The sequence below is a fragment of the Schistocerca piceifrons genome, chromosome 7 (assembly GCF_021461385.2).
Source record: "Schistocerca piceifrons isolate TAMUIC-IGC-003096 chromosome 7, iqSchPice1.1, whole genome shotgun sequence".
Taxonomy (NCBI): Eukaryota; Metazoa; Arthropoda; class Insecta; order Orthoptera; family Acrididae; genus Schistocerca; species Schistocerca piceifrons.
This window is the reverse complement of record NC_060144.1, coordinates 104,392,099-104,406,959: the sequence shown is the minus strand read 5'-3', so window position 1 is coordinate 104,406,959 and position 14,861 is coordinate 104,392,099. Positions and strand designations below refer to the sequence as shown.

Sequence of the window (14,861 nt, the reverse complement as noted above, 5' to 3'; positions counted from 1 at the left end):
TTACATAAGAAGGGAGAGAGAACAGGTATAAATAACTACAGGAGAATCTCACTAATATCAGCTGCATACAAAGTTCCATCTTATTGTCTTCTTGAAAGAGCACAGAAACAACTTCAACCAAAAATAGGATAGTATCAGGGCAGGACTCAGGCCAGGACATTCATTTCCAGAGCTAATGTTGAACCTAAGGCTAATCCTTAGATATCAGAGAATTTGTAGGAAAAATTTGTGTCTGCATATTTGTTGATTTCAAAAGAACCAACAACTCAGATAATCATGAACCACTCTTCATAATATTATAAGAACAAAGCCTAGATCTGAAAATACTTCCAATCATAAATCAAACACTGACAAAGTCCAAAGCTAAATTTATGAGGGAATTCTCAGATCCTTTTGAAACCAAAACAGGAATAAGACAAAAATGAATGTTGGCTCTATTACTTTTCAACTGTGTCCTTGAGAACATGATACAGGAAAGGCACAAACAGAAATCAATCCTCAAAACTGACCAATCAATCACTTTAGGCAGAAGAAAGTTACCTACAGATTGCCTAGAATTTGGCAAGGATTCAACACTATCAACTCATGACATTTCGTTAGTCCAAAGTCAGATTGAACTCTTGAAAGAAACAGCAGAAAAACTCTCTCTCCAGATATCTATTGAAAAGTCAGAATACATTACCTGCAACAAAGAAGCACCAAAGTCCATGCATATGAATGAAAGAAAAAGTAAACAAGTTTTGAAATTTAAATATTTCAATGAAACCACTCAGGAAAATTGAATGTAAACAAAAGCAAACAAAATTTGGTGCAAGAATCTGAACACAGCATATTGACTTGCCCATAATATCTACAACAAGAAACGTATTCCACACACACAAAACTAAGACATTACAATATAGTGATTAAACCAAACTGTCTTTGTGGATTAAAAACACTAATTCTGAACAAAAACAGAAATTGAAAACACTGAGAAAAAGGAAACATTCAGAAAAAGCAATGCAAAATTGTGTGATGAATTCTAGGATCAGAACTTGTAGACAAACAGTTCTGACTTAGAAGCAATCAGGAAATAAAATAATACACAAATATCCATAGTGACATTAGAAAATGTAAATTAAGATTCTACAAACACATTAAAAGAATGAACCCAGACAGACACACAAAAAAATAATTGATTTTTATGACAATAGGAGCAAAGCCAATGCAGACACAACCAAATGAGCTGGTGAAATTAAAATTGAACTGAAACTGGCAAGAATTACTTCACAAGATGTCCAAAACCATGAAATCTTCTGGTCTAAAATTAGCAAATGGCAGGGTGATAAGAGGAAAGGACTGGAACAAGACGGTCTGAATAGAGAACAGAATTGTACAGAATTGTCGCCATAATCCTAAAACTCAATTTCTGCGCTACTAATATCCAAGAATTTTCTTAAACTGTGTAATGAATTGTTTATTAACCAGTTATATAATCTACTTTTGAAATTATTGAAAAGTGTATTGATAGTGGAATCTGGCAATTTATTAAAAAATTTCAAACATTTCACTTTTTGAGAGTTGCCTGTTATGTCGGCCTATGCCTAGGAATGTCGAGACTCAATTTTAATAATTAATAATAATGCTGATAATAATAATAATGAAGTTTAGTTTTATTAATATACAAGAACTCTGAAATCAATTAAATGAACTGTAATGAAATTGTATCATTAACACTTTGCATCCATATTCCAGATGTTCTACATTTTCTTCACTCAGATTGTATCCACTCAGAGATACTTTTTTGCCATTAATGATGCAATTCATTCAAAGGGCCTTCAATATTCATAGAGATTAAATTAATGAAAATGCAGTAACATCAGTCAGACTGTGACAATGAAGTGCTGCTCAGGTAGTCTAAATGTTGAGGCAATTGCAATTTGGGTTCGAGTCCCAGGCTGTCACTGTGTATACCACTCAGTGACTGCAGTGTTACAATTTACAGGCATTTAGTATTTGTAAATATGTTGCAGAATAAACATCATGTATAAAGTACGAACATTCGAGTTCTTTCAAGGAAAAGGGTATTGTTAATGTAATACTTTGTTACACATTTTACACAAATTTCTAATTATTTTGCATGAAAGGATAGAACTCAGAAATGAACAAGATATGGATTGAAGTTCATTTATTGGTACCAGGTAGGGGTATGGTAATGTGTGATTTGTATTTTTGCAAAATCTGTCTTGATGAGTAAAGCTAAATTCATCTGCATAACTGCATTCATGGGTTTTCTGAGTGTGACACACATCTGCAGCTGGTGTCTGCATATATGGTTTCACAGCTTTTATGCTCCACATATTTTAATATTGGCCATTGGGAACGTGACAGTGGATCTTCCTAACCACACTGCAATGCATGGCAAATTGCTGGTAGTTATTACTATAAAATATGAAGATAAATGTTTACATAAAAATAATTTTAAGAAATGTTCAGTAATACCATTTCTGTATCCAGCACAAATCTTATCGCTTCCAAAGTAGATCTGGTAGTTTGGTTTAATTTTCTTGAGACATTCCCGATATTCAATTACAGGAAATTCTGCAGAAAGGAGTTCTTCACTTGGTTCTCCTTCTTCTGTTATACCCCAACCTGCAACCTACAATATAGTTATACAATAATTACACAAGCATGAAAACAGATAGTAGAGATCAAAAGGTTAAGAAGTGTGGAAGATATATGGGAACTTTGAACTACTGGAGTATAAAATGGTGTTTTCAGTTATTATTTTACACTGGGACAAATCAAAAAGGAAATGCTGCAGGTAGAGCTAGATTACTGTTAGTCACTTTAAATCATGAAAGCTATCACATGTTTATATTTCTTTTGCATGACCTTACATACTAATATTCCTAAGCATGTGTTGAAGGTAAAACTATTTCATGACACTATACCTATATAAACTACTCAGGAAATGTTTTACACCTGTTGTATATCTGCAAACATGTGTGGCCTTATATTCAATGTAAGCAGGGAATGAATACAGTGAAATAAAATCAAAACAATAACCAATATAAAGGCAGTCAGTTAAAAGTGCACAACTTTGTACATCAGTGAAACCAAAAGCCACTGCCGAGTAACACTGGATACTGTGCCTGTGCAACATAACATGCAGTGATATTCAATGGCAAGCCACAAAATGGGTGAGATGCTGCTGCCCAGTCGTGCAGGACCTGTTCCCTGACATTGCAGCTACACGTCTACCCCGGCAAGCCACCTTATAGTGTGTGGTGGATGGTATTTTGTGTGCCACTGTCACCCCCCCCCCCCCCCCCCCCTCCACTTTGCACTTTCACCTTCCAGTCAAGAATGGCCCATATGAAGAACAATTGTTAGTAACACTTGGTGGGAACTCAAATTTTACCTTGTGGTCTTTTTGCACAATATATGGAGAAGGAAGCAATATATTGGTTGGCTCTACCAGGAACATACACCCTCAGAATTTTATCAGTAAATTCACTGTGATGCAAAACACCTCTCTTGTAGTACCTGCCATTGAAGATTGATGAGCTTCTCCATGATGCTTCCATGTTTACTAAATGAATCCGCAATGGGCTTTTCTCTGGACCTTCTCTAATTCTTATATCAATCTTACATGGTACAGATCCCAGTCTGAGAAGGAATATTCAAGTATTTGTCAAATGAGGAGCTTGTAAATTACATTTTTTGTGAATGGACTACTCTTCAAATGAATCTCAGTCTGACATCTGTCATACTTGTAATTCATTTTATGTTGGATTTCTATTCTAAATCGCTCTGTATGCATACTTCAAGATATTTTATGGATGAGACTGCTTCCAGAAATTGCAATCACATGGCGTCTTGCTGTCTATTCATGTGCAGTATGTTACATTTGTTTATGAGCATTTGACTACATTTAAATCATCAGTGAAGCTCTCTCTGATTTTGAGTAGCTTTCTAACACATTTGTCGAACTACACATTTCCACTCTCTCACAATTTTGCTCAGCATGTAGTGGTCTAAAATGAATTATTATGAAACTCTTGAAGTTTGGTCATTTATGTTCAAAATTTTAAGACCTGCTGATGAATGCATCATGTTGACTACTCAAGTACTCTCAAATATGTTTCTTGTCACACTTGCTAAGCAGAAATATCTTCCCAATTTTCTTTACATTCCTATTTACAACCATATTCAGTGATGATATAATGGTCTTATGACAATTCATTCCATTAACTTAGTCAGGAAGTTCAGACCTGTTTGTAATCAGGAGATCAAACGGACTTCTGGCATAGATAGTCTGGGAAGGCTGAGGGGCAGACAGAGGTTCTGGGAATCCAGGGCCTTAGGATGGAAAATTTACCCTAAAAGGTGGAAGAATCAGTAATGATCAACTGCATGATGATGCAGAAGGCAATGGAAACCACTGGAAAGACACTTAATCTGTATCCACAGTGCATATGGCCAGCAACCAAAAAAGTGTCGTCATGATCTCTCCATTAGCAGAAGATTCCAGATTAATCCCCCAGTCAGGTCCCTGGGAGTGGACTGCCAAATGGGAGATAACTATGAGTAAAACATTGAATAATCAACGAAAGGGTGGAATTCTACAGGTCAGAAGTCTGAATGTGATAGAAGAGCTAAAAAATCTAAGAAGGGAAATGCAAATCCTCAGTATAGGTATAGTGAAATGTCACTGAAGTACAGGTTGATCCAAAAAATTTAGGGCAATATCAACAGAAACGTAAATTGTCATCATGAATAGGAAGGTAGTTCAGATAGGAGGTACTCTGAACAGTTTGGTGATATTATCATTCTCATCAGAATCACCAGTAAACCAGTATCAACAACAAGAATTTAGGTGTACATGCCAACATCAGAATCAGAAAATCAAGAGATACAAAGATTATATAAAGTCATTGAACAGCTAGCTCAATGTGTAAAGGGAGACAATAACCTAACAACCATAGAGGTGCTGTAGTATGCAAGGAATAGAAGATTACTTCCATTTGACAGATGAAGTCATCCATTTTCAAGGTATGCAACCATTTATATTTGGCATTTAGTAATTCCTTGGAAATGTCTTCACTGCTAAATACTTCATTTATGTTGAGTAATTATCATCAAATACCTGTGGCCAAAATTGACACAAAAGACAAAATTAGAAATGCTTGTATACAAATACTGCAGAACCAGTGAAACATCAGGTATGAATGTGTACACTGAGTACAAGCACTTACAATATGCTTAAGAAAACTCATACAGGTGAGCAATAGAAAGAAATGTACATTCATCTGCAACTGCCATTAAGAAAATTTTCAAAAGATGTCACTTCAAGATGTCGCATACCAGACTGGAGTCATTGGACCTGAGAACCATATTACTTTGACTTCGTGCAACATGGCACTGATCTCAAAGATTGAAACATATCATCATAAATACCCCTCATTACATTACATCAATGTAAAGTCCATCATTATAAAGGAAGACAATATGCATCTTTAAATATTTTCAAACATAGCAAGCAACTGTCTACCTACTGGGAGCACAGATGGGACATGTCAAAACAAACAAAGCATCCAACATGTTAGGATGGACTGGGGATACATAGGGGAGAGGGTGGATGCTGGGTGGGGGGCACTGAGGGCAGTGAAGGGGCAAATGACTTGGAAGTGGGATATAGTTGGGAGGGGGGGGGGGGGGGGAGGTGGAATTGAGGAGGAAAATAGGCAAGGGATGGTGGAGGGTAGGGAGAGGGGCTGAAGGAATGAGGAAGCAGAAAGAAGGCTGTAATTACATCTGTGATCTATAGTTTTTAATATCTTCTGTATCTGCTTTGTGTAACTTGCAATACTTGCCCCATATTTTATGAGTTATTTGATGACATTAAAATTACACCTGTGGTCTTTGGTTATTAATGTTTGTCTCTGTAACTTGCAACACCTCCCTCCTTCCTCCTGCTCATGTAAGCTGCATCTCAATATTGAGAAAGATGGACTGTTGGGCTGAGGGGGACCAGATGAAGTGAATGGGGGAGAAGATGCTGAGGTTCTAGAGGAATGTGGACAGAGCTTCTCACCCTTAGTCCTGATCATGAAGATTTCAACAGTAAATCTACATCCACATACACTGATGAGCCAAAACATTATGACCACTGTCCACTGCAAGATAGTATGCCTCCTGGTGGTGTTGTGAGCACATGTTGGAGCAAGGAAGGAATCTAAGTGGAAGAGAGAGGAATGAGCAGTCATCATAGTAGAGATATAGACCACAAATGCTGAAATCGATTGATATAAGTTATTTTAACAAAGGGCACATTGTTGTGGCACTGTGGCTGGAAACAAGAATTTCTGAAACAGTGAAGCTGGTTGGTTGCTTGTGTATTACTGTTGTGAGCACCTATATAAAGTGATTGAAAGATAATGAGTGGACCATACGGTATTGGATGATCCAGCCTCATCAAAAAATGTAGAGGTCAAAGGAACTCCCACTGTATAGTCCAGGACAGGCAGCAATCTGTGGCAAATCTGACATCAGAGTACAATGCTCATACAGACTCAAGTGTTTTGGAGCACACCGCTCAAATGCCATTGTTGAGCATTGAGCACTACATCACACGACCACTACGTGTTTCTGCTGTTGACCCAACAACATCGTTACTTAAATATGCTATTTTCCTTTGTTAAAAATATGGTTCAGACTGTTGTTATCCTGATTGATAATAACATTTAAATAGCATTTACAGCCAGTATTCTCACAAAATATGTGTTATTTTCATGTGATAATAAAACTTGAAAATCATTAAATATCAAGATCTGGTCATATGATTGATAATGCTCTGTTATTGGCTGATGCACTGGTGATGTCACAGACTAGGAGTAAGACGAAGCTATACATTTGCCATAAGAATGTTAATCAAAGTTATGTGGTTTTTACATACTTTTTCTGCAGACAGTTTAGCTATTTAGTGATGGAAGACACAATTACAACTTTTAAATGACAATAGGAAGGAATTTTGTGAACACTGATAGTGGAAACTTCATGAAAGTTGATACTTTTATGCTCCACTCATTTACAATGGCAATATTTTGTATGACTGACATTCTTTTTCCCTGCTCCCTGCAACATCATTAAACTGGCTCAAAACTAAGGCAATGTAGAACTTTTGCAAATTGATCCATATATTACAACTAGATTGTCAACTATTACTCATGACCTGTGACCAAAAGTCCAATAAAATTGTTCTTGGCAAAACTTGGAGATGATTTCCTTTGCAGAAGACACTCTGCCGACATCCTGCATCCTGCATCTAGCATTCGGTGGTGCAATGGATAGTGCTTTCAACTACAGATTAAGGGGTCACAAGTTTGAATCCTGAAAGGGTCACATGTTTTTTAAAAGTTTTACATGAAAAAATAAGATAGCATTAGTAAGAACTGATAGTAGCAGTTGTTTCAATTGTGTGATGTATTATATGTAGCTACACACTGGTCTTAGTCTGAAAAATGGACAACAGAGGATATATGCATTTTCTTTGCCAACAAACAATTCCCTTTTCTGGAAAGCATTGCTATTAGTGAAGATATCACCATCCACTTACAGTACAACAAGGTGTAGGACAAAGAGGTACAACATGCAAGTGACAAACATAAGGGCTGTGAGGTTTGTGAGTGTAAACTAATGTTAACACTTGAAGAGACTTACTTCAGCGTTATGTAAGATGATGAAACTGCGAAAGGTTTAAACAATAAGGATCCTAGCTGGACAGTACAAAGGTAAAATCATTGTTTCTAATAAAGTAAACGCATGTGGTCACATTAACTAGAAAATCTTTTTGAATGTGTTGTGTGAAAGGAAAACACAATAATATTCTGATTCTGACTGGTGTGGTGAAAGTTTTGTAATTTTGATTTGGTTTTCATATGAGAGGACTGTCAAGTCATTTTACAAATAAGTTAAAATGTTCTTTTGGATTTGTTTTGAAAGATTGATCTATAGATATCATCTTATAAAATCGATGGTGTACTGCTCTAACAACTGAGCTACTGAATGGCTGAGGTGAAGTTGGGTAAAATGACAATTTTCTTTAGAAGTGTAATTTTGTTGAGTGATTCTTTTCTTCAATGAAACAGTCAGTTGGTTGGTTGGTTGGTTGATTTGAGGGAAGGGGACCAAACAGCAAGGTCATCGGTCCCTAACATTGGGAGACCATATCTTGGAGGTAAGTTTTGTTAACTTTACAGTCCAAAATATTTTTAATTAAGTTAGTGAACTTGTGCATTGTTGTGGTAGCAATTTGCCAGTACAGTGCAACCACATTTTACACATCATCTCATTCTCTGGAATGCTCAAAAACAACTTTTCAGGAGCTTTTATAGATGTATTGGTACAGTATGGTACTACACACCATTTGTAACACATTTTCTGAAGTGTAAATTCTAAAACAAGGCATCACTGTGAATTAGCATAATGACAGTAGAAGCAGAAAGCCAGCCAGAGACATCACAGGTACCACATGACAAATGGAGCATTTCAGCAGGTTTCAAATTATTCGAATTTCATTTCTGTTCTTATGAAAGAATACTAAAATTCAAGAGCAAAAAAAGAATGTTAGTACCACAAAGTTTTTTAAGACAATTTCCAAAAAAAAGAAAAGAAAAGAAAAAGAAAAACAGTAAAATGCTCTATTGTAGTGGGCACAGCATCACTGAGTTTTCACTGCCATATGAATCACATTTCTTGTTACACCAGGTCAATGATTGAGTCCTTACACACTGTCTTCCAGGCAAATGGCTACTTGAAACATACACTGAGCCACAGATTCAGGCCAGTGAGAGCTGAATTGTGCTATGGGGTACATTGAGTTGGGCTTCTATGGGACCTATGGTAATACTCGAAGACACCATGACAGCAGTGATCTATGTGAACGTTAATGCGGACCACCTGCATCCCTTCATGATTGAAGTATTCTCTGGTGGTAACATCTTCCAGCAGGATAACTCTCCATCACACACTGCCAGAATCGCACTTCAGTCATTTGAAGAGCTTGATAGTGAACCCACACTGATGTCTCAGCCAGTAAATACCCCTGATCTGTACCAACTAGAACACACATCGGGTGACAGGTGCATGTCCACAAATCACTGTCCCATAATTTGTTGGAATTTAGTGACCTGTGAGTAGATATCTGGCGCCATATACTTCTGGAAACCTAGCAGGGACCTGTAGAATCCATGCCAAGCAGAATCACTGCTGTACTGTGTTTGAAAAGTGGACCAACACACTATCAAACAGGTGGTCGTAATGTTTTGGCTCCTTAACATACATGTATACTCCATAAGCCACTGTATGGTGTACGTCAGAGAGCACCATGCACCACTACTAGCCATTTCCTTTCCCATTCCACTCACAAACAGAGTGAGGGAAAAATGACTGCCTACATGCCTCCATATGAGGCCTCATTTTTTTGCTTGTCATCACAGATGTTATGCAAAGCATCTGTTGGCAGCGGTAGAATTGCTCTGCAGTCAGCTGCAAATGCTGGATCTCTAAATTTCCTCACTAATGTTTCACAAAAGGAATGTCATCTTACTACCAGGGATTCCCTTTTGAACCCACAAAGCATCTCCATAACACTTGCGCGATATCGGACCTACTGGTATCGAGTTTCACAGCACACATCTGAATTGTTTCAAGGTCTTCCTTTAATCCAACACTCTAGCAATACTCAACATTGGGTTGCATAAGCGTTCTTACATGCAGTCTCCTTTGTAGATGAGCTTCATTTTCATAAAACTCTGCCAATAAACTTACGTTAATCATTTGCCTTCCCTGCTACCACCCTTGTATGCTCATACCATTTTATTTCACTCTGCAGTGCTAGACATAGATATGGATGTGATTTTCTCAAAAAGCATATCAGCAACACTGTATATGGGCATTACAGGATTGTTTCTCTTATTAATTTACATTAACTAACACTTTTCAACATTTAGCTGCCAGTTATCACACAAACGAGAAATTCTGTCTAAGTCATCCTGTATCCTTCTACGGTCACTCAGTTATGATACTTTCCTGTATGTCTCAGCATGATCAGCAAACAGTAACAGATTGCTGCTACTCATCCTATCCATCAAATCATTTATATACAGAGAAAGCACAAGATACTATCAATCTTTGTTGGGGCACTCCTGACAATGCCATTGTCTCTGATTAACACTCAACATCAAGGATAATGAACTGTGCTATACTCTTGAAGAAGTCTTCAGACCACTTAATATCTGGGAAACTATTTGATATGCTTGGACTTTCATTAACAGTCTGCGGTGTGGCACCATGTCCAATGCTTTCCAGAAATCTAGGAATATGGAATCTGCTTGTTGCCCTTCATCCACAGTTTTCAGGATATTGAGCAAGAAAAAGATAAGTTGAATTTAGCAGGAATGATGCTTGCACAATCTGTGACAGTTTGTGGCCAGAAGCTTCTCTGTCATGGAAATTTACTATATTTGAGCTAGGAATATATTCAAGAATTCTGCAGCAAAGTCATGTTAAGGATGCAGGTCTGTAATTTTGTGGGTCTGTACTTTTCCTTTTCTTACTTACACACAGCAGTCACCTGCACTGTTTTTCCAGTCTCTTGGCCACATTGGGCATTTCAGGGGTCTGTGTGGTTAAGAAGGGCTAGATGGCCGTACGGCAGATTTGTTGTAGGTGATGCCTTCAGAAGAGAAGTAATTATGGGTGATGATATAACATTAAGAGAATTTTTTGTCATATTTGTCAGAACATGGTTGTTGTTGTTGTTGTTGTTGTTGTTGTTGCAGCTCTAATTCAACACTATCCTGTGCAAACCTCTTCATCTCTAAATAACTACTGCAACCTACATCCTTCTGAATCTGCTTACTATATTCATCTCTTGTCCCCCGTCTATGATTTTTATCCCCACACTTTCCTCCAGTACTAAATTGGTGATCCCTTGGTGTCTCAGAATCAGAATCTGTCCTGTCAATCAATACCTTCTTCCACTCAGGTTGTACCATAAATTTCTTTTCTCCCTACTCCTATTCTGAACCTCTTCATTAGTTGATCTACTCATGCACCATATTTCAAAAGCTTCAATTATCTTCTTGTCTAAACTGTTTATCAGCCATGTTTCACTTCCACACACATCTACACTGCATACAGATACTTCGAGAAAAGACTTCCTGACACTTAAATCCATATTCGATGTTAACAGATTCCTCTTCAGAAATACTTTTCTTGTCATTGCCAATCTACATTTTATATCCTCTCTACTTTGGCCTTTGTAAGTTATTCTGCTGTCCAAATAGCAAAACTCATTTATTATTTTAAGTGTATCTTTTCATAATACAATTTCCTCAGAATCACCTGATTTAATTCAACTACATTCCATTATCCTTGTTTTGCTTTTGTTGATGTTCATCTTACACCCTCCTTTCAACATACTGTCCATTATGTTCAATTGCTCTTCCAAGTCCTTTGCTATCTCTGATAGATTTACAGTGTCACTGGCAAACCTAGAAGTTTCTTATTTCTTCCCTCTGAACTTCCTACTACAAATTTTTCTTTGGTTTGCTTTACTGCTTGCTCAATGTACAGAACAAATAACATTGGGGATAGGTATGACGTTGTCTCACTCCTTTCTCAACCACTGCTTTGATATCTTGCCCATCAACTCTTTTTATCTGCCATCTGGTTTCTGTACAAGCTGTAAATAGCCTTTTAAACCTTGTATTTTACTCCAGCTGTTTTCAGAATTTTAAAGAGAGTATTCCAGCCATCATTGTCAAAAGCTTTCTCTAAGTCTACAAATGCTGCAATCATAGGTTTTCCTTTCTTTAACATATCTATTAAGAGAAGTCATAGAGTCAGTACAGCCTCAATGTTTCTGCATTTCTCTGGAATCCAAACTGATCTTCCCTGAGGTTGGCTTCTACAAGTTTTTCCATTCTTCTGTAAAGAATTTGTGTTAGTATTTTGCAACCATGGCTTACTAAACTGATAGTTCAATAATAATCACACTTGTCGGCACCTGATTTCTTTGAAATTGGAAGTATTATATTCTTCTTGAAGTCTGAGGGTACTTTACCTGTGTCATACATGTTGCACACTAGTTGGAATAGTTTTTTCATGGCTGGCTGTCCTATGGCTATCAGTAGTTCTGACAGGATGTCGTCTACTCAGGGGTGTTGTTTCAACTTAGGTCTTTCAGTGCTTTGTCAAATTCTTCTCACACTATCATATCTCCCATCATCCTCATCTACATCCTCCTCCATTTCTACAATATTGTCCTCAGATATTTTTTTTCTTATATAGACACCCTATATGCTCCTTCCACATTTCTGCTTTCTCTTCTTTGTGGTAGTTTTCCATATGCACTCTTCATATTCATAAAGCTGTTTCTCTTTCCTCCAAAGGCCTCTTTAATTTTCCTGTAGGCAATATCTATCTTTCCCCTCATGAAATATGTCTCTATATACTTAAATTTGTGCTCTAGCCATTTCTGCTTAGCCATTTTGCACTTTCTGTCAATCCCATTTTTAAATATTTGCATTACTTTCCACCTGCTTCATTAACTGCATATTTAAATTTTCTTCGTTTATCAATTAAATTTAATATCTCTTGTATTATTCAAGGATTTCTACCAGGTCTTGCATTTTTACCTATTTGATCATCGTCTTCATGAATTCATCTCTCAAAGCTGCACATTCTTCTTCTATTGTATTCTGTTCCCCTCTTGCTGTCATTTGTGCCCTAATGCGACCTCTGAAACTCTTGAGAACCTATGTGCTTTCAGTTTATTCAGGTCCCATCTCATTAATTTCCTGCAGTTTTGGAATTTCTTCAGTTTTAATCTATTGTTTGTAATCAATAAATTGTGGTCAGAGTCCACATCTGCACCTGGAAATATCTTACAATTTAAAATATGGTTCCAAGATCTGTCTTACCATTAAATAATCAATCTGAAACCTTCTGGTGTCTCTAGGTCTCTTCCACATGTACAACCATCTTGTGTAAACCATCTGTTAGTCATGATTAAATTATTCTCTGCACAAAATTCTACAGAGTGGCTTTCTCTTTAATTCCTTTCTCCCAATACCTAGCTGCCAGCAAAACAGCCTTGCTGCATTACTACTGCAATCGGCTGAAATCAAAGGGTAACTACAGGCATAATTTTTCTTGAAAGCATGGAGCTCTACCATATGGTTAAATGAGGATGGCTTCCTGTGCAGAAAAATATTCCAGGGGGTAAAGTAGTCCCCCATTCAGATCTCTGGGTGGGGTTGCTCAGGAGAAACAAAACTGGCACTCTATGGGTCAGAGTGTGGAATGTTAGATCCCTTATCAGGCAGGTAGGTTAGAAAATTTAAAAAGAGAAATGGATAGTTTAAAGTTAGATATAGTAGGATTAGTGAAGTTCCATGACAGGATAAACAGATCTTCTGGTCAGGTGGAAACAGAGTTATGAATACAAAACCAAATGGGGTAATGCAGGAATGTGAGTAAGCTACTAGGAACAGCATAGAACATGCATTGCTGAAGCTAAGACAGACACAAAGCCCACATGCACCACAGTAGTAAAAGTCACAACATTATAAGAATATTACACAACAAAGACTTTCCTAAGGTTTTGCAGAAATTACATTTATTTGGTCACAAATCGTCTTTTGGTTTCTTAGATCATTGTCGGGTGACAACTGAAGGTCGTAAACACAGATAATATAGAAATACTTGAGAACTTCTGTTAACTTGAAACCACTCATTAGATTTATAAGGGCTGGTCACAGACCAACATCTCATTGATCATCAAAAATAAAAAAAGTACTTGTATCCTCATGGTGCTTGCATGACTGGAAATTGGAAAATGACACTCTGAAGGCCTCAGTGAGTCAGTCATCTCTCAGTTGCATTCATCAGTGTTTAAGCAGCAACCAATGGTAAGGTACATTCTGTTATTCCTACAGGCAGAAGTAGTCAATGCTGCTGAGGTTTGCCAACGACTTTGTAGTGTGTACAGGATAGGGTTATCAGTGATGATGGTGTGAGCGAGTGGTGCAGAAAAGTTGAGACTGGTCACATAGTAGCTATGCATGCCAAAAATGATTGACATAGGCATTCAAGTGTGACTGTTGAACTTGTGCAGTGGGTTGAAAACTGTGTGTGCCAGGTGTTCGTTCATAATTTTCAAACTTTCTGATGTGTGCCTAAGGTTTCAAAGACAATAAAGACAGATGACTGTGACCAGACCATATGACAAAAGGAGTTTTAAGAGTAGAGCATATAAGAGATATAGAGGGTAGGGGGGTGGGAGGGGGGGGGAAGAGGAGGATAAAAGAGGAAGGTGGAGATGAAGGAGGAGACATGGAGGGGGAAGAGAAAGGGAAAGAGGTGGAAAAGGGAGTGGAAGGGGAAGAGGGTGTGTGTGTGTGTGTGTGTGTGTGTGTGTGTGTGTGTGTGTGTGTGAGAGAGAGAGAGAGAGAGAGAGAGAGAGAGAGAGACACAAATTAGTGGAGGTTTAATTCAACCTGGTCTCACCATTTCACAGATCCCTCCCCAGTGAATTCAACATCACTCCTACGGAACACACAGCTACCTTTAACCTGAAAACTAATCCACACCTTATAATCCTCTCACAGACAAATAGTCCATCACAGATGTCATTAATCATAGTGGTTATGTGACGAGGGTCTCTGTCAACTTCTTGAAACCTCTGCATACGAAGCCTTATAACCATGATCCCATTCCAGAAGACCAACAAGACAACCAGCAGTTCCTCAAGGCCTTAGGTCCATCGCAAAACCTGACATCTTAATCGATCTCAGTCCTCACACTAACAA

The 14,861-nt window shown here is 37.6% G+C and overlaps 1 protein-coding gene across 1 annotated transcript in view; it reads right to left on the bottom strand.

The window, feature by feature from the left end:
* The window catches only part of LOC124804830 (modular serine protease-like), a 269,364-nt gene that overhangs the window by 26,999 nt on the left and 227,504 nt on the right, over window positions 1–14,861 (bottom strand). Inside the window, exon 11 of the mRNA XM_047265176.1 lies at window positions 2,482–2,638. Within this exon, the coding sequence (XP_047121132.1) occupies window positions 2,482–2,638 (157 nt within the window). The remainder of the gene's footprint in view (window positions 1–2,481; window positions 2,639–14,861) is intronic.